Source organism: Saccopteryx bilineata, chromosome 2 (assembly GCF_036850765.1).
Source record: "Saccopteryx bilineata isolate mSacBil1 chromosome 2, mSacBil1_pri_phased_curated, whole genome shotgun sequence".
In the NCBI taxonomy this organism is placed as follows: Eukaryota; Metazoa; Chordata; class Mammalia; order Chiroptera; family Emballonuridae; genus Saccopteryx; species Saccopteryx bilineata.
Genome location: NC_089491.1, coordinates 305,000,073 through 305,023,485, shown reverse-complemented (window position 1 = coordinate 305,023,485; position 23,413 = coordinate 305,000,073). Strand labels below are relative to the sequence as shown.

At 54.8% G+C, this 23,413-nt stretch overlaps 1 protein-coding gene across 3 annotated transcripts; it reads right to left on the bottom strand.

The window, feature by feature from the left end:
- Positions 1-283: 283 nt before the first annotated feature.
- Positions 284-21,652, bottom strand: BLACAT1 (BLACAT1 overlapping LEMD1 locus). 3 transcript variants are annotated; one of them, XR_010729392.1, is made up of 3 exons: positions 11,494-11,600; positions 6,512-6,769; positions 284-360 (listed from the first exon to the last, which is right to left on the bottom strand). XR_010729392.1 is itself a non-coding variant. In XM_066261557.1 (2 exons), exon 2 carries the CDS (start codon positions 6,732-6,734, stop codon positions 6,633-6,635), a length of 102 nt encoding a protein of 33 aa, XP_066117654.1. In that variant the 5' UTR covers positions 6,735-6,769; positions 21,575-21,652; the 3' UTR covers positions 3,004-6,632. The 3 variants fall into 3 exon arrangements, 2 of the variants coding, with proteins under 2 accessions (XP_066117654.1, XP_066117655.1); XM_066261557.1 differs by lacking the exons at positions 284-360; positions 11,494-11,600 and adding an exon at positions 21,575-21,652 and having other exon boundaries at positions 3,004-6,769; XM_066261558.1 differs by lacking the exons at positions 284-360; positions 11,494-11,600 and adding an exon at positions 10,436-10,574 and having other exon boundaries at positions 3,004-6,769.
- Between the last annotated feature and the right edge of the window lie 1,761 nt (positions 21,653-23,413).

Here is a 23,413-nt window from a genome sequence, read left to right as displayed (position 1 = left end):
TGACAGGTGTGGGCCACTTATCTGCCTGACCATCTACAAACTCTTCTGGAGTGCTTCCATGCTAGGCACGCGGTGTCTGAGCTGGGAGAGAGGCAGCCACCCCTCTCAGGAGCAGCTGGCCTCTCGCTCTCTGGCCCCTCTCAGTGACAATCTGGCATTTCTGTCTCTCCAATCAAAGTGCAGTTATATAATAATTCTTTTTAAAAATAATTTTATTGATAATGTGTTCACGTACCATGGTAGGATAACTCTTGTTCTTAATATTGTGCCATCTTGTAACATCTTTCTCTCCTGTAAGTCTGAAAATTCCTATTTGTCTGTCAATAATCCTGGAAGCCCAACCAAAGGTCTTTATTCTTTCTGCAAAAAATAAAGGCACATTTACGTCTGTGTGATCATATTGTAGTCCTCACCCGCCTTCCCTGGTCGCCCCCATCTCCTCCAGGCAGCTTTAGTCACTCTTTCTCTGCAAGGCTAGGAAAGGAGGCCTGCCTTCCCTCACTGTAGGGATCACACGAGGGAGGCTCGCTGCTCCACTGGGGAGCAGGGGCTGTGTGTCTCCCGAAGCTCCTGCCAGGCCCCACCACCTCCCTTTATGTTTATGCTCCTGACTTCTTCCCAGTCTCGTTCTCCCCCCTCTGCTCCGCAGAGCTGGTGGAAATGTCTCGCTTCTGCTGCTGCAGTATATCCCAGTGTGAAAGAAGCACGATGCCCCATCTACTCTGACAACATAATTCATTTACTGCAAAGGGATATAATAAAGTCTGTTTATTACAGCAATTAAAAGAGCAGCATTTGCCGGCATGCTTTTCAGAGGCAACCAGAAAAGTGCTTACTCCAGGTGCATGGATTTGGGAAACCGTGCAACTTGAGCCAAAATGAAACCAAGTAGAGGCTGAGTAAATGGGTCCCAGCTACCCTAGAAAATTAGCCACGCGGGAGTCGGTTCAGCTGAGGTAGGACCTCTAAGCAGGAGTCCAATACTATGTAATAATTGCTCCTTTACTGGGTTAAGATGTGGACTTGTCTCCAGGGTCATGGTCTTGAGGACGTACATAAAATGCCCCCTCTCTAACTCAAGCACCCCAGCTGCTGGGTTCAAATTTCACTGAGCATTTAGGTGGGGAACATTAGTTAGTACCATTGGCTCTCAGAGGTACCTTGTTACTGGGGTGAAAGTGGGGCTATAAGGAGAGGACCAGAGGCTGGGACAGAAACTGAATAGCTCTAAGAAATCCTTCTATTAAACTATGGCATCCCCTCAAGCCCCTGGAGAGTACATGCAAACTTGCTTTGGGCATGAAGACTGGACAAAGACATGAACCCTGGGTGCCCCAGTTCTCTGGTGGAGAGGCAGAGGAAAGAGAAGTGCTGGTTTAGGTCCCCCAGTGATGATAAGTGTATTTGATTGTTAACGCAAACTTAGCTCTCCATCCCCTTTCATGGGGACAGTTAGTTGTGCTAAGAGGACATTCTTCAAGCCAGGTCTGGTTTCCCCAAGGGCAGCAGCCCAGTCACGGCTGCATGGAGAACTCCTCTTTAGCAGATCCGCTCTTTTCTCCGGAGCAGCCTCTCTGAGGGACTGTGGGGAGCTGTGATCTCCTTGGAAATATAAAACTGAGTGCTTAAGCCAGCTGGTAACCTAAAGGCTCAAAAGTGCAGAGGCAAACCACTGTCAAACAGTTCCCCTCATGGAGGGGTGACCCAGTGGGTCCCCCTTTCCTCCATTACTCTTTTTCATCCTCCAGCCTCTGGGAGAAGAGGCTGCATTGAAGGATGAGGGCAGAAGCCAGCCTGGCTTCTCTGGAACAGAGAAAGTGAGAGCTTTGAGCATCATGAACGAGATAAAAATAGCAACATTGCCATGGCAACGAAGGCTGGGAGAGTCCTGAGGATCTGGTCTGGGTCCTGCCATCTCCCCCTCCAGCTTTCCCCTGCTTGTGGAATGGAACACAGGAATGAGCTGAGAGGAGGGAGGCTGTCCGCTAGGAAACCCTGGGACTTCAGACCCTGGGCTGCCGTTTGGGGGTTCCTGGCTTTTGGAATTTCTCCCTCAGCATAATGAGTTTTTTCCAGGGATGACCTGAGCCCCAGCCCTCATCCTCCTGTGGGTGGTCCTGACCTCCTGCCCCCACCCCCACCCCCCATGAACAGCCAAGCTTTTTGTATTTTCTTTGTGGTCTCTGGTTCTGATCCCACGGGAATTTAGAGAAGTGAGCCCAGGCAGGACTGGCCAGAAGCATGACACAGTAGGCACTGATCTGGGGGTACGGCCTGGGCAATAGCTTCATTCTGACAAGCCACACTCTGCTCCTAGGCTGTTTAGCAGCATGGCCTTAGGGAGCTGTCTGTATTGGAAATGGGGTCATGGTGGTGAGGGCTATCTTTGTTCTTGAGTCAGAGGGATGGGGTGCTCATTCTTTGGAAACAGATTCTGGTTCTTGGTTCTGGTGGTGTTGTCAGTCCCGTCATCTGTGGGTACAGCAGCTACCTTCAGGGTGACTACATTTTCTGGACCAGCCTGCATGGAGCTCACCAAATGTAGGAGCCAGAGATTTCCTTCTCTGGTGAAAGCCCATCTTCATGGTTATGAACCAAATGTCTGTCTCCCAGATTTCAAGCCACATCTGGCATATCTGCTATAATGTGCTCTTGTATTGCATGCTTTCCAGTGAGGTGGGGAGAGAATGGGTCTTGTCACCACCTTTTTCTAGAGGCTGGGAGAGGAAGCAATCGCCGAGGTCAGGCATCAGCCATGGAGGAGCACTGGGAAACCAGGGGCTGCAGCTCTTTATCCAAAGGTGGTCGTTAGCCCACCACCAGCAGCACATCCCAAACCACTGGGCAAGATGCACATTGTCTGTAGATGGGGCAGATTTCAGCCTGAGGCACTTCCCCTTGCAGATGGCAAGGTAATGAGGCGGGGTGGGTCAGTCAGCTTGGAGATGGGCTTACCAGCAGCTTTGCAAAGGGGAGCCCATGGGTTACATAATTGGGGCGGGAAGTCCATCCTTGAGATCCCATCTTCAAGGGGTGGGGTGTGTGTGTGAGAGAGAGAGAGAGAGAGAGAGAACAAATAAAAGTGGCACTTGTGATGGTCTATACAGGTCCTCGAGCTGGCATCCAGGCCGAGACTTACTCCTGGGGCCTGGCCGTAGGAATGAGGAGCAGCAGAGGTTCAGGGAGTCCTGGGCAGGGAATGGTGGGGGCGGATTCTGGCAAAGGTCTGGGTGCTTTGGCTTTTTCTCTTATTCACCCCCAATTCTGAGATCCACCACCCCTCCCCCTTTGCTGCCTGCACAATGTACACCAACTGGGGCACAGGAAGCCTGTGAGCTCGCTGCTCCCATAGCCCTGAGTCCCACTGAGGCTCAACTTCCCGGAACCACAGAGACCTGGTCTCTGGAAGGGACCTAGAGAACATAAATGCAACCCCCTCTTTAGAGTTGAGGAAACTGACCCAGAAATAGGACGTGAGTTTCTTAAGGTCATCCCATCATCCGTGCCCAAGCAAGTGAGGCTCCTGGGGGCCTGGTTCCCATTTCAAGGCTCTGCCTATCCCACTGTGCTCCTCATGAGTATTTCAGTTAATTTCCGTTAATTAAATTATTGCTCCCCCCCCCCAAATAATCTCTCTCTATAGATACATCTATTGACCCATATGCTACATTCAAAAGCCTCCCTCTCCTCACCCAGGGGAGAAAGAAATGACATTCTAATTTTAAAAAGACTTTAAACTCAGACAAGAAGCCCCTCAGGGTCTCAGGGTTTCCTGGGCCAGGGAGCCTGACCACATTCAAGTCACAAGAGCCTTAAGTAGCCTTCATATTTCTTTATCCCCCATTCAACAGCCCAGAGCACAAGAGGAAAATGGGCATGGGGTGTTTTCCCTTTTACAGGTGAGAAAAGTGAGGTCCAGGAGGCTAAGGGTTCTGCCTTTCTACAAGGACTCGGGTGCCTGGTCGAGAAAACAAAAGGCAGAATCATCTACTCAGGCACCCCCACTCCTGCCTCATGCCAGAAGTTCCCAGTCCCTCCCTCCAGGTGGAGTCTAGGAGGAATAGTAGAATAGAGGGAATTAACAGGAGGAAGACAATCCAACCACACCCCCAGGAAGCGGTGGGACTCAGGGCAGGGCAGGAAACCAGGTGGCTGGGCCCCATGTCCCTCTTCAAAAGAATAGGAGGAAGAAAAACCTAGATTAGATAGAGTCAGAGGCCCAGAGGCACATGGTCTGTAGACAGTGGGGCAGCACCTGCCTCTCTGGATTAGGCCTCTCCCCTGGGTGAGCCCAGGGGCAGAGAGGTGCAAACAGGTCTTCGGACTGCCTCCTGTGACGCTGGAAAGGAAACAGGGACAGTACAATGTGGGGTGTCTGCCTAGAAGCTGCTACTTACTGCCTCCTACTCAGGCCATTTCAGCTACAGTCTTGGCCCCAACATTAGCCTTGGATGAAGGCAAGACCAACAGTTTGGAGGATAAGGGCAGCTGTCTGCAGGCACAGCTGGGCTTCCACTCAGAAATACCTTGACCTTGAGACTTCACCCGCCCATGTTCGGGGCTCAAGATATCCAGTAGCCCTCCAGAGCCCAGGGAGTTCTCCAGGGGGGAGGAGCTCTTCGCACAGGCTCCCTGCCAGGCCCTGCGGCGGACACCCCTGCCAAGGTCTGAGAGACTGTGGGGCTGAGCTCTCTCTCCTCACTCTTCTGACCTTTCCTCCGGGTGAGCCTGTGTGGTCAGGACATAACACCCAACACCTCTGAGTCTCAGGGATACGATTTCATCCTCCACCACAGGAGTGACTTCTCTGGGGCTTCAGTCACGCAGGCAGCCACCAGGGACACGCACGCCCTCGCTCTCCTGCTGTGTCAGGGTACCCTTGAAGGCCTTTCTGCCCATCTCTTCACCCCATCCAAGGCCTCTGCTGTCCAACAGGCTGAAGAGCCAAGGAGTTCTTCTTCTGTCCCTTGTCACCCCACTGGCCTTTATTGCTGTTTTCTTGAGAGGACTTCTGTTTATAATTCTTTGGATATAAAATGAAATAACAGATTTTTAGAAGGCTGGGGCTGGGAGCGGGGAGGGCAAGGATAGAAGGGGAGAAAGCTTAAATTGTGCTCTGGCTTCACAAAGACGACCTGGATCCCACCAAGTCTGCCAGAGGCCCAGGACATGCCCTGAGCATGCGCTGACAGGCAGAGGCTGCCATGACAGAGTGCGCCTGGGTTCTCCCAGGTTCCGGCTGAACCACAGAGAGATCTCCTGCCCTCCCTACCTGCCCAGGGAGGTCCACAGTCCAAGGACAGGGGCACACAGCCCCTCCCTCTGTCCTGGGGCCCTGATCTCCCCTACCCAGGTCACCTGTGATCTGTCAGAAAGTGTATTCTGTCCCTGAGCAGAGGAGTCCCGATTGTGTTCCTGGGCCGCACTGTTCCTGTGATGAAGTAGAGGGCAGACTTGCTAAAGCTACAGAACCTGCTAGTGTCTCTGGGGCTGGCTGTTGTCTGCATGACCCCTCTAGCACCTGAGAGGCCCAGGCACAATGACAGGCTAAGTTATATCAAAATGGGGAGAAGGAGAGGGGAAGAAAAGAAGGAAGGAAATGTGTTTCTGTTTGTTCCCACCTCCTCATGGAAATAGGCTAGGAGTAGGGGCAGAAACTGACTCCCAACGGGGGTTGGGGGGACTAGGGGAAATGTCAAGAAAAGTCCTGGAGGGCCCCCTTGCCCCAGAGTTTTCCCTAGCCTAGAGGCACCACATAGAAGCTTCCCCCCCTCCATGGCTCCCGAGAGGAGAAGCAAGTGGGGGAGATAGGGGCCAGAATTAAGGAAGGGCACAGCTCAGCCCAAGAAAGGGCCTCTCAGTCTGGCTCCGAAAGGACAGTCCCTGAGGAGGGGAGTCAGGGCCTGGGGAGCAGCACCCCCCATCTGTGCTGCTGCCGAGGAGCATGAAGGAAGGGAGTGGGCGGGAGAGGCCTGGCCAGAGGGGAGGCTGTTCTGCGGTGTGTGGGGGCAGTGGGGTACAGGAAGACACAGCTGGCCACCTATTTGGCACTGTCCACACTCGGCCATCCTGTCCAAGCCAGCCCGCCCCCGCAGACCTAGCTCCACCTGGCCCACGGGGACGCTGGGGAGGATGGGAAAGGACTCATCTCCCGGAACCACGGAGGCTCCTGCCTCAGATCTTGGGTCCCAGGAGAAACTCTATCCTGGGCTGGGAGGGCTTCGTCTCTACCTCCAGGGGGCCCAGCGACCTGGCCTCCCCCAGGGTCAGGGCTGCCGGAGCCTCTGGGGCAGTAGTTTCCTATTTAGCAACAGCAACGTGTCTGTCTCTCAGTGGAGAAGTTCCCCTGAGCAGGGTCCTGAAGCCCTCGGGGCAGGAAAGAAGTTTCACTCCTGGGGCCTCTTGCCAGGTCCTAGGCTTCCCCTGGTGCTTGGGACCTCTCTCCAGGGATTAGAGGCACAAGGGCATGGGCGTGAGGAGGCCAAAGCACACAGAAGGCTGACGCCCTCACGTTAGGTCCAGTCAGGCCAAGCTGAGAAGAGCAGCGGTCAAATCCTGCTCCAGGCCTCAGCCAGAAGTGGGCGCCCAAGGCCTGGCACCTGCTAGGGGCTGCAGAGGGGCCTTGGTCCTGCTCACACTGCCGTCTCCCGCTTTCTGTGAACTTCCTCCTTCTTCCTCTTCATCTTGCAGAAGCCGTGGAGGCCACAGAAGCAGGCGAAAGTGAACTGGGGCATGCCCTAGGCCAGGCTGGGGGCTGCTCACCAGAGATCTGCAGGGAAAGGCAGGGACGAGGGGGCAGAAGAAAGGCAGGGGAGAGAAGCAAGCTGGGTTAATGTTCTCAGAGACCTCCAGGTCTTGCCAGTCACGGCTACTCCCGGGATTGCCCAGACCCTGCTAGACTGTCACACCTGCTGGGGGAGGGGGAATGCCACCAAACAACTGCAGCTTTGAAACCCGTTTCCTGATCTGTGTGGGGCTGGTGTCACTCATCAAGTTGGAGCCTGGGTGAGTCAGGGAAGAGAAATTGGCTGCTGACCCTTTTTTTCCTGGCCTTCCCCCCTCTACCTCACCTCTCCACCACGCACCTGTGTTTGGGAAACAAAGCAGGCTGACTCAAAATAAGTTCTGGCTTATGCAATTGGACACAGGTTGGGGGGTGTACATTCACTCCTTTAGGTCACAGGGTCTGATGATCTAAATGCAGGACTCTGTGGACCTTGACACCTGGAACTATCTCGCCTTCCTCCCTTCCTTAGCAGCCCCCTTGTGTCTGATACCATAGGGAAGTCTGAAAGGAACATAATGTACTTTCTTTGACCGCTCAGGGCAGCACACATCCCCATCCTCATGCAGAGAACAGATAGCAGTGTTCTTTTGGTCAACAGGCTATTTTATTGAGCACATACACTGGAAAAAGGGTTGGGAGCTGGGACCCCAAGGGTAAAAGTATAGGTTCTTCCTTGGCACAAAGTAAGTCTGAGGTAGAGGCTGATGCTGGGTTTGCCCCAGCTGGGTACATTGTCTCCCACCTCTGGCTGACATGGCCCTCAGCACGGAGGCAGGGGCCCTCCCGTGTCTGCAGCAGTCTGTCCGGGACGAAGGGCTTCAGGAGATCCAGTCTGTGAGAGGATCCCTTTCTCCAAACACTCATTTAGGTCTCCCCAGCCTTCACCACCAGTGATTCCTCCAGTTCACTTCCCCGCCCTTCCGCCTGCCCTGGAGGGAGCAGAGGGCTTCTGTCAGCTCAAGCAGAGCAGCAGAGCCCCACGGAAAGCCTCTGGGCCGGCGGACCTGAGGCCTGCATCCAGCCTGGTCCTGGCTGGAATGACCTTCCCCTCTAGGAAGAACACAGCAGGCAGGCCAAATACTGAAAGGAGGGAGGGAGGCTGCGGGCTGTGGAATACAGAAGCATGAGGCATGTCCTTGCCCCCAAAGGCTAGGCACACCTGCAAAGTGCTCCCACCGTGTTTGAGGAACCTTGCATGGGCCAGGGTGTGGCTCTCTGAACAGTTCCACAGGCCTGGCCAACCTAGTTCCCTTGGACAAACTTCCTCCATGTTCCACAGGTGCTGTCAGGATTCTCTTCTCCTCACCCTCTCAGGGACCTGGTCATAGAGCTATTGACTGGAATTTTTAGGCGCAGTGCATTTCCAATGGCCAGCTGGGTGGGCAGGAGGCCCAGCTTGAGTCAGCATGGGTGGGTAGACTGGTTTAATCACTCGCTTTCCAGCACCACCCACACACCCACTCTTCTGGAGTATATATAGAGAGCAGGAGCAATCTGCAGGATATATATAGACAGAGCTGAGACACAACTACAATATTTCTAGATCTGTCTGCTGCAGCTATCTCTGGATCCCTTCCATGACAAACCTAGAGAGACAGGCATCTAAACTGGGGCTTAGGTGGCCTGGGTTCTATTCTTGGCTCTGATACTGGCATGCTATGTCACCCTGCGCAAGTGGCTGTATCCCTTTGGGCGTTCAGCTAATCAAGGTTTAACACTTAGACCCCAACCCACTGGGAATCCTCGCCTGATCAGGAAGAAGCGAAGGAGAACAGGTGGGTTTCCTTGTAATGAGTGATTGTACTCCTTTGCCGGGAGATGTGTGTCAAGGACACTATCAACAAAGCAGATTAGGGGAAGGAACTGGTATCAAAACAAGCCAGGCGAACAGCTCAGACCATCACTCCCCACTCACAGGCACCCCGCCCTGGGAGCTCAGAGTGTGGTAGACAGCCAAAATCAGAGCAAGGACGATGGGCCAAGGGCAAAAGGTCACAGAGCAGAAAGCCCAAGGCTCAGAGCAATGGGTAAAACTGGGAAATTAAGGACCTTGCCCCCAGGGTAACCTTTCCTCCCCTATCATATCACTGGTCATGCAGTTTGGACGTTCCCCCAACATTTCCTCCCATGTCATCACTAGTCATGCAGTTGACCCCCTCGGAGAAGAAACAAGGGGTGGAAGAGTGGCTTCATGCAACTCCCAGGCACAACCACTCCCTTAAGCATGAACCCCTAGAATAACATCTAGGCCTCAGTTGTTTCCGCTCCAAGCCCAAAAAAGCAGCAGAACCAGAGTTGTGATCAGTTGCATTGACTTATGACCCTGGTGCTGACCAATCAGGAGAGACCACAACCTGGAGACACCTGGAAAGCTAATGCATATTCTATTTAGCTCCTCTCCTGGGACCTCTCCTAAAATCTCCCCCCTTAAAAGCCCTTAGGGTGGAGAACCCAACCCCTTCCCCCTCCCCTCTGCTGTCCCCCCAGGAGAGTTACCTTTACCCTTCTCTCTCAAGTGCCAAAGGCCCTTTCTTTTGCCTCAGTAACTTGTTTCCTGAGCCCATTCCTTCTGCGGCTCACTTCTACCTCTATGATTTTCTAAATAAACTTTCTCTTATTTTTGAATCTTGTGTCTGAATTCTTTCTAAGTTAGAACTCAAGTACCGAGGTTGATGAACCAAGGTCCGGTCTGAATCCACTGGTCTATCACCTGGCACTATTTCTGCTGCCACTGCCAACGAGGGCAGCTCAGGGCATCTGGTCCCAGGGTACAGAGATCCACCACCCCCCATGTCCCCTCTACGGCCAGCTTTCTTCAAAACAGCAAAATGTACCTCCTTATGTGACAGTTCTTACGGGGCTCCTTTGGGAAGGTGAGAACATCTGAGGATTTTGACTTACTGTAGGGAAGTTTGGGGGAAGAGGAGGAGCAGCCCAGGACCCACAGAGCAGGTAAAGAGAGGTTCATTAAGCCAAGGGGGGCTGCAGTCTGGCTCCAGAGCTGACTGCCTCACGGGGATTCCTGCACCCTTGTTTCTCTTAGGTTTCGTTTCTTTAACCTGCCAGTAAGTCTCATTTCAGGGCTCGCAGCAGATGACCAACAGCAAAGGAATGTCTGACGTCACAAGCCAAGAAGTCCCGGATGATTGAAAACCCCACAGCCCTTCCTACTCCCCCTCCCCTAAACCCTTAAAAAAGCACGTCCTAGTCTGTGCCTGGCACAACTGAGTCAACCCGGCAGGGTTCCTTTCTTCCTTTCAACAAAGCCTGTTACACTGGTCTTTTTGGACTCCGATGGATTCTAACAGTTTCTAAGGACAGTGAGTAGGACAGCCTGGTTGTTCCACTCAGGTCTTTGATCCAAACCGCTCTGGGTGTCCTCTCCCTTCTCCACCAGGGCCTGCCAAGGTCTTCCCTGCAAGGGGCATGACTCCACGCTCCAGAGGCAGTCCGGGCCGTCTGTGGCTCACAGGCCCTGGCCAGCGCCGGAAGTAGGGGGACTTGGAGCAGAAGACCCGGTCCCATTTTAGTTCCTGTGCTGTGGGTCCCTGTCTCCTCCCTCAGAATCCCTGGGCCCCACCAGCAGGCACCGGGGGAGCCCCTTTGCCAGGGCTGTGGTCTCTGCTCCTCTCTGCTTTGCCCTCCTACCTTTGTCCCTTCACTTGGCAGGATGTTCCAGCACTAGCTGAAGGGCTCCCTGGGGAAGTCAGGTCCTGATCAACTTTCTCTTGCTGTGTCTACTTGAGGGGAAAGGGGTCCAAATGTTGAAATGGACAGAGTCCGGGAGTCTCAATGAAGCAAGTGGACCAGTGCCCAGGTGTACTCCCAACTCATCTGTGCTCATGATAGAAACTTCCCCTCCAACCTCGATTTTCAGAGGCTGAGATGGAAAAACAGGAGGGAGGAAGGGGAGGTGGACGCTGGATAAACTCGTGCTATCCTACAGTTGGCTGCATCTGACTGCAAGCTGTTGTTTCCTGATTTCTCCCGCAGCCTCCTCTCTGGCCTTTTCCCAGCTCAGGTCCAAGAGGGCCTGGGGTGTGGGGCATGGAGGATCCTCTGCCCAGCCGACTTGGAGGGAGTCAAGCAGAAGAGCTGCCAATCCAGAGCGTCCTCCCAAACCACCAGGAGACTCCCAAGCCTCCCTGCCGGCCCCTTCCCTTGGCCCTCACCCTCACATCTCTCTTTGCCAGACAGCCTCCCGGGGTCCTTCAGCCCTAGAACCTCCAGCGGAAAATGGGGCACTAGGTCAGAGACCGCTTACACACGTGGAAGAAGGAAAAGGAAGAAAGGACTCAGAACAGGCTAGACACCAAGAGGAAAAAGCCAGGGCTCCAGGATTGCAGCTCACAAACTCGTGGATGTCTCAAATTTTGGCATGTCCTCTATCAAAGTGGGCGGCAGTGGGGGTTGGAAGGGTAGGAAGATAATTCCAAGTGTTGGGGACATGCTAGGAATTCTGATAAACAAGAAAAGGGTATTGTCCTCCTACCCCCCCATCCCCTCACCTCCCAAAGCAGAAGCAGAGTAGCTTCCAGCAAGGCACCCCCCATCTTCAATCTACTCCACCTCCTGCCCCAGGTAAAGGGCCAAAGAGAAGTGACCCAGTGAGGAGGGGCAACCTCAGCTTCCAGAACAATACTGAGCCCTCCGCCCCTCCCCAACCCCCTTAGCACCGGGCCTCAGTAATTAAAATATGAATTCACCTTCCCTCCCCGAGCCATTCATCACAGCGAAGGGAAGCAGCTGCGGCCCGGGAGACCGGATTTGGGGGATTAACTCGGGCGCTGGAGCAGACACACCAGGAGGAAGAATTAGAAAGGGGGTGAATTGGGTTTTCTCTCCCCACCTCCTCCCTCCCTCTCCCGCTGCCATCCAGCTTCGCACCCCACCCCTTCCCCCAAAGCCTGGCCTCTGTAGGTTTCTGGGAACTGTAGTCTCCACCACTGTGTTGATAAACAGGCAGGCCAGGGGTGGGTGGTGACACAAACTACAGATCCCAGGACTTCTTCTTAAAGTTGGCAGCGGTAAAGCTGGGCACAGGCCTCCAGTCTGGGAGAAGCCCGACTTCTCCTTAAAGATTAACTCCTTCTTGGCCTGCTTGAGACTGAGTTTCACCCTCTGGCTAGCTGAGCACCCTGGAATCTGTGGCCAAGGTCCTTGCTGCCTTCCATGGCTTGCCCCGGGCAAGCCCTCCTTGTTTCTTCCTTGCCCACCTATGCAGAGAAGGGATGCTCCCCACACCCTCCATCATGACTACAAGTGCAGCCACCCATTGACTGGTGGTCTGAGGGACTTGGAAGACCGTGGGAGCTGGAGGTGTCAGAACACCAAAAGTCTTGAAATGTCCTTATGCCCTAGCCCCCGGGGTCTTCCAGGCCTGCTTGGCAGAGGCTGGCCCACCTAAGAGTCATCACAAGCATGGGGGCATCAGCTTGACCTGCAATGGCAGCTTGGAACCCCTGGTGGTCCAAACTGTCGGCCAAAAGGGCCCCCAGAAGTAAAATGTTAGAGCCACCCCCTTCTAAAGATAGACCTTTTTTCCATAGAAAGGGGAAGTTTTAGCAGTCAAACTCCATTTCCACTACAAAGGGGACCAGTACAACCAGAGATTCACTTCAATCTCAGTGTTGAACATGGATGCACTTTCCCAAGGGAGGCCTTCTGCTGGCTGTCTCTGAGGACGGAAAAATGTTAGGTTTCAGCTGTCTGCAAGCAGGACAGACGCAGCCCTCTGATCCATGAGTTGGGAAAGAGAGGGCATGCAGCCAGCCTGCCTATTCAATTCACTTCAACAATTATGTGAAATAAATTGTGTATCTCCTCCAGGTCTGCCCACTGGCAGTGGCCACGAGACAAAGAACAGAAAAAGCTGCAACTCTATGACCCCAGAAGCTGCCCAGGCCCATCAAGGTGGGACTGTCTCAGGTGAGTTTTGCTGAGCTGTGGGCTTGCTCTTTGTCCCTGCTTGGGGCAATTTACTGCTTTTACCCCTTTCCCTTTCTCCAGGTTCACAGCCCCTACTGAGCCTTGCCTTACTAGAGCTTTAATCCCTGGAAAAGTCATCTGTCCCCATGCTGGGGCCTTCTCTGCAAACTGTGCAACAGGATTGCAGTTGCAGGAAGGGGTACTGCCCCAACCCTACTTTTCAACCAGATCAGGAGTTAAGGGAGGCAAATCAGGTCTCGCATGTCCTCATGGCAAGGTAGGGAAGAGGGTAGGTAGATTCTGAGCCTGGGCGATGGACAAGGAGGGAGGTGGTGAAGGTGCTTCCCACCTCTGATCCGTGGGCCAGAAAATTCAGAGGGCAAGTGAAAAACCCTGGCAAATTATCTTCTGTTTTCACCCACACCACCTAAATTGGGGGGAGAGGGGGAGTGGCTTGGATTAGCCTCTGCAAAAACCCAGCTGGCTTGGGCTTTCTCTTTGCTTCTCTTATTGTTTTGATCCAGCCCACCAAAAGAAAATCAGTGATAGACAAAGAGTGTTAGAGTTGGGCCGTGGGGGTCAATCTGTAGACTTGCACACAATAGGAACATGGTGAGAAGAACTCCTCAGGTGGAAACAGCACTTTCCAGTTCTCAGAGTACTTCACCAGGCACTGGCTTGTTGCTGCTCCCAACCTTTAATCCAGCGTGATGTGGTAAGGGCACAGGTTCAAATCCCAGCTCTACCCCTTACTAGCTATATAAACTTGAGCCAGCATCTTCGCTCCCTTGCATCTCAGATAAGTAAAGTGGAACAATAATAGTACCCTTTTCAAGGGTTGTTTCCAGGGTTAAAGGAGTTAGTACAGGTAAGATGGATAGAATTATGCCTAGCAGGAACTAGGTAGATGTTGGCTGGGAAAATTAAAAGCTTTGAGATGTTATAAGTAACTTGCCTTCTGATTCTCAACACCAAATACAGTACTCTGATTCTTCAGTGGTCTGTCTTAGACAGCCTGGAGGCTAGAAGGGAAGGGAGGCGGGGTGCTTCCTCTGACGCTCCAGCCAGACTGCCTGCACTGTTTCCATCCGCTGGAGTCTTCCCGGATAGCTGGGATGGCGTTAGGCAAACTGTGGGAGAGGACGAGGTATGGAGAACCAGGCTTGGAGGGAATTGGGAGAGCAGGTATGTCATAGACCAAAGAGGAAAGGAGGAAATGCCTAGACAGGGTAGCAGGCCAGGAGCTGGGACCCTGGGCTCCAACTAGCAGCCTGTGGGGAGTAGCTGCCTTCTGACTTTCATTCTCCTGAACCTCGTTTCCCCAGTGGTTGGCCGGAGCACTGACAGCTCCCAAGGTCTCTCTTACACAGAAAAAGGCTGATGATTTGAGCTGACAACAGACAAGTGAGTGAGATTGATAAGCAGATGCCCTGGAGCAACTGAGCAAAGGTCCAAGTACAACATTTCTGACTCCTGCCCCTACACCCCTGAGCCCAGGCCAGGCCTCGGTAACTTGGCAAAGGGGGAGGAACTGACTCAGAGACCCCAGCACCCCTGCTTATCTCTTTCCAGCCTCAGGAAAACTCCCTATTAGGATCAGCTGTGTCCAGCCTCTTCATCTCAGAGTGAACGACCAGGACCAGAGAGGGGAGGTGACTTGGCCAAGGTCACACAGCCTAGTCCCAGACCCCCTGCATGCCCCGCCCCCCACGCAATTCCCCTTCGTGCTGTCTCCCAGCCTGGTCCTGAGGGGAGGTGCAGGTGCTGCAGGAGAAGGAGCAGGCCCCTCACTGTAGCCCATGGCTTTTAGCCCTACATGAGTTTGGAACAGCAATCACATAGGAATGAAAAGCCATAGGCCACAGCAGAGCTGAGGGGGTCCAGCAGCAGGAATCTCTAAAAGACTCAGGGAGCTGAAGGTACCTGGGTGCCCTCATGTCCCTTCCCACCAACCCCATCCACCCACGCTGCCTCCTTCAAGGTACTGGGCCCCCCAGGTCACATTCTCACCACCCCCCAGCACCTGGGCCCAGAGCATTAAAGCCATCCCAGTAATGAGTTTCCAGTTCTTGCTCCACAAAAGCCCCCACACAATGGGCCTCACTCTGGGTATGAGGGGTGGTTTCCTGGCCATAAAGGACCTCCTCAAATTCCTTTAATTAGCCTCCAGCCCCCTGCCCAGGGTCCTTAACTACTCCTTCTCCTAGAGAATAAGGCCGGATCTTTTCAATGCTAGGGCTGCCAGTGCCCTGGCCCAGCCCCGATTAGGCTCTCTCCTTACAAAGTTTAACCCTTTCGAGTCCAACCACAGGAAGCAGAGAGAGTAACAGGGTCTGGGTAGACAAGCACCTGCTTTCTTTAGAGGGATGAACAAGTTTCTTGGGCACCCCCAAGGTTGAGGGATAGCCCACACTTCCTAGACTAGTCCTGGTAGTTACAAACTGTTCCCACTCTTGTGTGGTTTAGAGGGAAGTGGGATCTCTGTCTTCAGACCTAGATGGAGGCAGGAAAAGGGCCAGAGCTTGAAATCCCCACTGACGGAGGGCTGCTAGCCTTGGAGCGACCCCTGGGTAATGCCGCGGAGGGTCGCATGGTGCTCTGCCCCCCCTCGCTGGCAGCAGGTGGCAGCTGGCACAGGCATCTGCAGGACTAGGGTAAAGGGCTGAATCAAAGGAAACCAAACTCTCAGGACCCTGGAAAAGATGTGTTTTAAACACAGGACTGTCTCTTCCCCTCTCCAGTGATGGGTCAGTTGTGGGCATGCATCAGCCTTGGAGTAGAGTTCAGGAAGGATCCAGGGAATTCAGATCTCCAAGCTTGGCCTTGATCTCTCTCAGGGACCCCAAATAGTATGATAAGAGGCCTTAGGCACAGATCAGGCCCTGTCTCTGCCAGGGAGCAGGTGTCCTGCACCTCAGCACCACTCCCAGCCTCAGGGGAGGCTCACTGGCTCCCCACACTCCCCGACAGTGTTCTCGTGGGTGTGTGCCCACACCCTGCCCAATATTAAGGGCCACACTGGACACCCTCCAACTTCCCACCTGAACTTTGGGTCATTGGTCCCACAGCTGAAGCTTTTCCTTTCTCTCCCACAAGCCCCCAAATCCCAGACTTAGGACCTGCAAACTTTGTGGGCTCCAATCAGAATGGCCTAAGTCCTCTCCCAAGAAGCACAGAGCCAGGGGCTGGGGTCCAAGGGGTTGCTCACCTGGTGGGCCCAGCAGGCACCCTCTTGCCCTCACCCTCACAATTCCTGCAAAGCCACTTCCTGCCTCCAGGCAGCCACTGCTCTGCTCACTCCCAGAAGCTCCACACCCCAGGAACCCGGGCAGGCCTTCTCTCTCCCAAACCCCACTGCTATTCTGTGCTGTGCCCAACACATCTAGACTCACTTGTGAAGACCTGACCCGCCCCTCCCCCAGCCCAGTGGCGGGTGGGCGGGTGGTTGGGTGGGTGTGGGGGCGTGCTGGGCAGGCAGGGAGGTCAGGTATTCCTTCAACCCTGACTTGGGCCTGGGTAACAAAGGTTTCATTGAGCCTCTGGCTGTCTGGTCGGTGAAGCACAAACCTCTTGTATCTGGCTTGCTTTTGATCTCACTCCCTCTGAACCAGCCATGTATTACTCACATCCCCCTGCCAGGCTATTGGTGTGGAGGGGCTGTTTTGTCCCCTCCCTCTCTCCCCATCTCTTTTCTCTCCTTCCTGCCCCTGCAGCTCCCCTCCAGCTTTTTTATGGTTTGATTTTTGGCAGAAGACCCGAGGCAGCTGCCCAGAGGCCCCTCTCCGCCCGAGTGCCCCTCCCTACCTCTCAGCCCCAGCTCCTCTCCGCACCCAGACCCGCCTCTCTGTCCCTGCACAGCCTCTACTCCTGTACTGTACTCCTAGCTCAAAGATCCTCCGACCAGCTCGCGTCTAGCCCCTCCACTCACCCTCACCGGGTCCTTCTCTCAGATCATGGATTCCCTGCCCTGGGCACATAAAGACTCAGCCCCTGGTCTGCCTGCCAGCCCCAGCTCACCTGACAAGCCCCCAGGAATCCCCAGAAGGGGGCAGTCCCTCTCCAAGGTGATTCCAAGAAGCACTAGGGAGTGAGGGGGAAACAGCTACCAGGTCTCAGGCGACGGCCTGTTCAGACCTCCTTGGACCGTGGAGGAAGGGGAGGCAGCTCACCTAGGCCTTACCTCCTTTTCTAAGGAAGCCCTGCTTCCTCCAACCCTGAGAATCTGCTTTCTAGTGAAAGGCACCCTCCTCAAGCTGCGGCCACCCCCAAAGCTGCTGCAGCTCTGCTGGGAGTGAACTGGGCGGGGCAGGGGGCAGCTCAAGGAGCTGTGTATACTCTCTGGCTTCCCTGGCCCTGTCCCCAGGGCAGGGCAGGCCAGTGTGGGAAGAGAGACAGTCAGCCACCTTTGAGATCTGGGCTCTCCCCAGAAATGCCAACAGATGCTCTGAGTTCCCATGGCAGTCTGCAAGAGCCCTGCCAGTTCCCCCGTGCACCACCTGTGGCCTCCGCCCCGCCTCCGGGCTTCTACCCTCCCTGCCCCCAGGTACTCCATTCAGCTGAGCTGAGGACTGGAGAAACTTCTGCCCTGACAGAGGCCCCATTCTTCCTGCAGTTGGCTCTCATTGTCCCTCATGACTCCACACATTCTTGGGCCTCTAATGAGAAGCTGAGATGTCACAGCCCAGCCCTTCCCGCCCTGCTCCAGCCAGCAGAGCCTGGGCCCAGCCACCTGCCTGTGGCAGAGGTTGAGGGAGGGAGGCAGGGGACAATCAATCAGGAGGAGGTAAATGGAGGTGGGAAACAAAACAGATGAGGGGAGGAGACAGAACTGGGGAGACTTGAAGAGAAGTTATATAGGAGAAAAGGGAAGGGGAGAAAGGAACTAATATTTTATTGAGCAAAAACTATGTCATGCAAATGCTAGGCCCTTCAATAACACAAATACTATTATTCCTCTCGTGCAGTCGATGAGAAAACTGAGGCTTACAGAGGCTGGTGGACAGTTCTGCTTATAGAGCGGGGCAGGGGCAGCTTGAGAAAGGAGAGAGCCTTTAAAGGAAGAATGCTGACAACGAGGAAGGAGGGCTGATGATGTGGGAAATGAACAGAACAGGAAGAGGCAGAGGGGAGGAGAGAGGGGATAGCCATGGACTTGAGGAATTCCTGACCTCCTACCATTCCCCTCAGGGTCCAGCTGCCTCACTAGAAAGCACACACTCTAAGGGCCCTGCGGTGCCATCCGTTCTCCAGTAATAAGTCCCTTAGTGCCCACACCTGCTAGAGAAGCCAGGCCCCAACCTGGAAACCAAAGTGTGTTTCACTGGAGAAAGAGGAAGGGCTGAAGCAACTCCTTTTTTCAGCAGCCCCCAGTCCTACCATTGCCTCCCAGGGCACCCAGTCACCCTGAACCCTCAGCCTACATCTAGGCACTGGGGTTGGAGGTGGTTCCACCTGAAAATAAGATTGGAGAGCACTCTTTTGCAAGGAGAGGAATGGGAGAGCCATTCACCCTCTGTAGGAGAGAAAGCCATAGAAGGGGTCAGGGGCACAGACTGGGTTCAGCCAGGGACAGGACTGAAGAACTAGAAGTGCTCCTATAGGAGCCAGTGTGCTCCCTGGCATCAGAGTCAATCACAGGGTACAGAACTACTGCCAGGCACACAGTGGGTGCTCAATGAATGGTAAGCTAGTGTAGAAGGGATTCCTGCATGTGCAAGGAACTTAAATCAAACGTTAAGGTCCCATCACCTCCAAGATTTCATAAGTCTCATTGTTGCTGACTTCTCAAAGCTTTTCATAGACTTAAGTGCCTTTTGAGGGGCTTAGAGCCCAGCAGCCCTGCTTCCTTGCCCATGGTGACAGGAAACCAGGACATTAGAAAGATACTGAATTAGGAAGGTGAGGCACTTTCTTTCACAATCTCAACACCCTAACATGGAGATTAAACTAGAAGCATACCACATTATTCTAAGGATGTTGGATGAACGATATAGGTATATATCTGTTGAATGAATGAATGAATGAATGGCTGATGAAGCTTGGAAACAAGCGCAAAAGATCTAGGTTCTCCTGTATTTCAGGCTTGGTGTGCACCTGGACTTCCTCAGGTCTGTACTCTCTGGGAAGAGAGTCCCTGTGCTGGAGCAGGCTGTGATTAGGGGTATCTGATTCCACCCGTCATGGAGTGGGGGGGGGGGAGTACTGCAGACACTTCGGAGAAATGCCAGGGGTTTGACTCTGCTGCCTCTGCCCCAAACAGGCCTCCAGATTTGGAGTTGTCATTGGGATGGGTCTGTGGAAGGAGTCCTTGGTCCAGAACTGACCCAGGAGACTAATTCCAGATAGACCTGGCAATTTGCTCTACATTGTCCTCTAGACCTGACCCACACCAGCGGTGAGCTTGCTACCAAGAACAAGGTGACCTCCCTCTCTCTGGACCCCTAACAGCCTTCCCCTTCCCTCTGACACAAACGTCCATTGCTTCTCGGCTCCATTCTACTTCAAAGCAAGATCAGCTCAGGTGCCTTCCCAGTCACTGCCTTCAGAGCCCCCCAGGGGAAGGGTGCTCTCCATTGAGCAAGAAAACAGAGCGGTCAGGCATGAATTTTCTTTTTCCCAAGGGCTTTGTTTAGTTGTCACAGGAGCCTCAGTTCTGAGCTTTCCCAGGCAAACAGAGTGAGTTCCCAGCCTGGCAAGGTCCCTGGGCTCATAGGGATGGGAAGAGAAGGGAGACCTGGACTAGCCTCATACCGTAAATGCAGAGAAACCAGGGAACAGAGCCAGCAGACAGAAGGTTGGGGGGGCTTACAGCCTGACACTTTCAGCCCCTGCATCTGATTTCTCCTAAGCTCCCAGGGCTGGACTGTGGGAGGGAGAAGACAGGGAAGTGCTTGTGTCACCAGAATCCAGCCTCCCCAAGCACAGGACCTGGCCACAGTTTTGCCTTTCAGAGCAGTCAAGCTGTTAAAGAAAAATACAATAACGGGTCATTGGCAAACTCACATGCATTTCAACCTAAGCAATTCATGAATATCAAAATGTTCCAATGACGGCCCAGGCCCTATTCCTCCCCCAACCCCACTCCTTTCCTCCCGTGCCTCCCTCAACCCACGTTGGGTGATGGTAGCCAAGCCTAAAGAATGACACGCTGGGCTCTCCCAAGCCCCAGTGCAGTATGTCTCAGAGGAGGCAGGCAGAGATGTGGGGATTGCTGGCAGGGAGAGGGTCTGCAGGGGCAGCTACTCATTAAGTAAACATGCACTGAGCACGTACAATGCTACAGGTACTGTGCCGGGCACTAGGAGACAGCACTCAATAAGGCACAGCCACCAAGCAGGCAGTCGGATGGGAAGACAAGCCCATAGGCATATGATCGCATTCAGAGCAGTTTTAGCACCCTGACTCCTACCCCTAGTCTTCCCCACCACCTAGGGCCTTCACGCTGTCTTGGGGGGGGGTTAAACTGAACTTCTCTCCCCCCTACTTGAGGGTCCCTCCTCTCTTTCCCTCTTCATGCCTTTAGGTGAGTTGTCTCAGCTAGATTGTGTGTGTGTGTGTGTGTGTGTGTGTGTGTGTGTGTGTAAGAGAGATAGATCTTCCTCTTTCTCCTGACTGAGACAGTCCCAATGGGGCAATGGGAGCTGGAACTGAATGAGAGACATAGACCCTGTCCCCAGCCCTGGGCCTCAGCTGTGTCCTCCTTATAGGATATAAGCAGGATTTTCAGGCCACCAAAACTGCCCCCCCAAGAGGACTTCTTAGAAAACAATCAATTCAGAGCTCTCTGATTTTGAGGTTCCCAGCCCAGCCTCAAGCAAGCCAAATTTCCCTCCAAAGTCAGCCCTTATCAAGGCTTAAGTTGAGCTAAGCTGTTCACTGGCGGATGAAGGTACATTGGAAAATCACCAGAAAAAAGTAAAATCAAACCTGAAGAAGAATTTGTAAATGAGAGTTGAGGGGAAGAGGGCAGGATTCTAGTGCTTCCAAAGGACGGCTGCAGAATGTCAGTCAGGAGGGGAGGGCGCCCCCCCTGGGCCCTCAGGCGCCCTCTCCTGACCAGCTGGGTAGAGGCAGGGGGCTGGTGGCCAGCCAGGTTCTCTCTGGTCACTCTGTCAAGGACCCTTTCTCAGGAAAAGGGAGCAGCTCCCCTGTCCTGAGCTGCCTCCCGGCCCCACCCTGGCCAGGGTCTGCTGCCTTGCTGCTGACCCGCAGCTCCAGCCCCTCTGAGGTGTGCCAGGGCCCTGGGTTTGAGGAGGGAGATGGGAGGCCAGCCCAGGGCCACGAGTTGGTGGTTCTGCCCAGAAAAATGGTTTCTCCTAGCCTCCCATGCTGGGGTCCCCTGAGGACCTCTGCCCCAGACACCTCTGCATTTCCCTTCTTAGTGCCAAACACATGCACAGGTGTCACAGAGTCCTGGTCCCAGCCTCATATATATCCCTTTCCACCCTCCCACCCACACCGTGGGGTGAAGGAAAGGGCGGAGGCACCCAAAGCTAGTCTCTCCCGCTGGGAGTGCAAGACTGGGAGACCTCCTGAGCCAGGGCCCCAGCTCCCTCTCACACTTCCCCCGTGAATTCCACCAGCTGCAAAAACCTTTAAAAGGAACAAAGGCAACGGGGGTCGGTCCATTTGGCCGACATGGGGCGGCGGTTGACGCAGCCCGGGGCCCGTCAGCGCCGGCTTTTAGGTGAGTGTCTGAACCGCATCCTGGAGTCCGCCAATGTCTCACGAACCCCGCACCGCCCAGCCAAAACCCCCGCAGAGAGGCAAGCCCTCCTCGGCCGCTCCCGGCCCTTAACCCGGCCGAGGGGCCCCCGAGTCCCAGCACTTTCTGCCTATTTGTTTTCGCTCAGTACTCACAGTTCGGATGCTGAGACGGTTCCTCTCTCGCACTCACTTCCTTTGTCTCTTTCTCTCTCCCTCTCTCAGCTCCCTCTCTCTTCCCTCCTTGTCTGAGTCTCTGCAGTAGCTTCCAGTGGAGAAAAATAATTATTCTTCTCAATGGGTTCGCACGGGGCGCACGCACACACGCGCGCGCACACACACACCCCACCGTGGTACCCAATCAATGCACAAATCTTCGGGGTCCCTTTAACCTCTGCGGATGATTCCGGGAGTTAATTACGAAGCCTATTTCGGCGCAGCATAAATATGCATTAAGGTATGAAATGACAACCGATGCACCGAACTTCAGGGATTTGGCGTTTAGACAGACTTCTCGCTGCACACACACACACACCACATTCCCTCCATAGCCTCACAAGCCACCTCCACGGCCTGGCAGTGGCCATCGCGAACTCCTACGGGGGTATCTGGGGGCGCCGGCGGCCTCCGCGTAGTGCTCTGTGCCCAGAGACCCCTCGCGCGCCCCCTGCGGTCGGGGCAAACCCTCAACGGGCGCCTCCACTGCTCCCATGCCGCAAGCGGGGCCAGAGCCACCGCGACCCTCGCATGGTACCTATCTGGGAACAAACTCCGAGCTCAGTGCCTGGAGAAGCTGGCGAGAGCGGGACCGCGACCTGCCCGCGCGCCAGAGTTCCGGGCAAAGCGAGAAGGACCTGGGACGCGACTCCGCCGAGGGCCAAGACTCCTGGCGCCTGAGGGTCCCGCCGCCCCCGGTCGGTCCAGACCCGCACACACATGCACGCATTTGCACACGCGCGCGCGCACACATCACGCATTTGCACACGCGCGCGTACATATCTGTACAGACACTCCCGCGCGCGCTCGCGCCCGCACACACTCAGGGTGTAACAAAGGAAGAGGGGCCAGCGCTGCCTTACTTTTCTTTCTCCTCTCTTTTGCAGCCCCCCAGCCCCGCGCCGGCGTGCGCGGCCCCACACACCCCCCGCCCTCCGCGCCCCGCGACGGCGGCGGGCCGCGGCATTCCGGAGCAGCGCGTCGGAGCGGCAACTTCGCGCCCAGGCGCCCGCGCCACGCAGCCCGGCGGGCGGGAGACAAAAGCTGCGGCGCTGCCGGAGGCCGCGCGGCCAAGGTGTGCTCGCTAATTGTCAGGAAATGTGTGTGTGCGCGCCGGGAGCCGGGGGGCGGGGAGGGGGCGCCGGCAGGAGGGGGGAGGAGAAGAAGAGACCCACCCCCCAGCCCAGCCACTCGCCCGTGCCGGGCACCCGAACCCGGATTAGAGAATAAATTATCTGCTCTCTTCTCATTGGGCTGTGGCTGAGGCCGCCGTCGGCGGCGCCGGGCTGGGAGCCCGCCCGGCTCTTTGCATTCACCGCACAGCTCCGGCTCGCCTAGCTTCGCGGGGGCCAAGAGCCCGGGGCCTTAGCTCCAGACACCAGAGGACACCAGCCGGCTGTCCGCGCCACCCCTCCCCTGCCGCATGGCTCGGCCTGACCCTTCGCCCCTTCCAATTCTGCCTTGGGAACGTAGAGACTGGGAAAAAGAAGCCCAGAGGATGGAGATCTCAGAATCTCTCCCCATACCTCTCGTTTCACCCCCTCGCCAAGAGGGAGAAAGGCGAGGGCAGCTGGGGTCAGTCCACTGAGCCAAGCCCACCTCAGTTAGAGAGGGCTTGAGAGGGAAGTGATACATTTAGTGGCCAAGGCCCCTCCCTTTGGGTCATCTGCCCTCCACAAGGTTGCAGTGACAAAGAGGAGATGACACTAAGGCTCTTTGCTTTCTCCAGTTCCATCAGCTCCAGCCCAGTCTCGTTCCCTATATCCTGGGCCTTTCCAT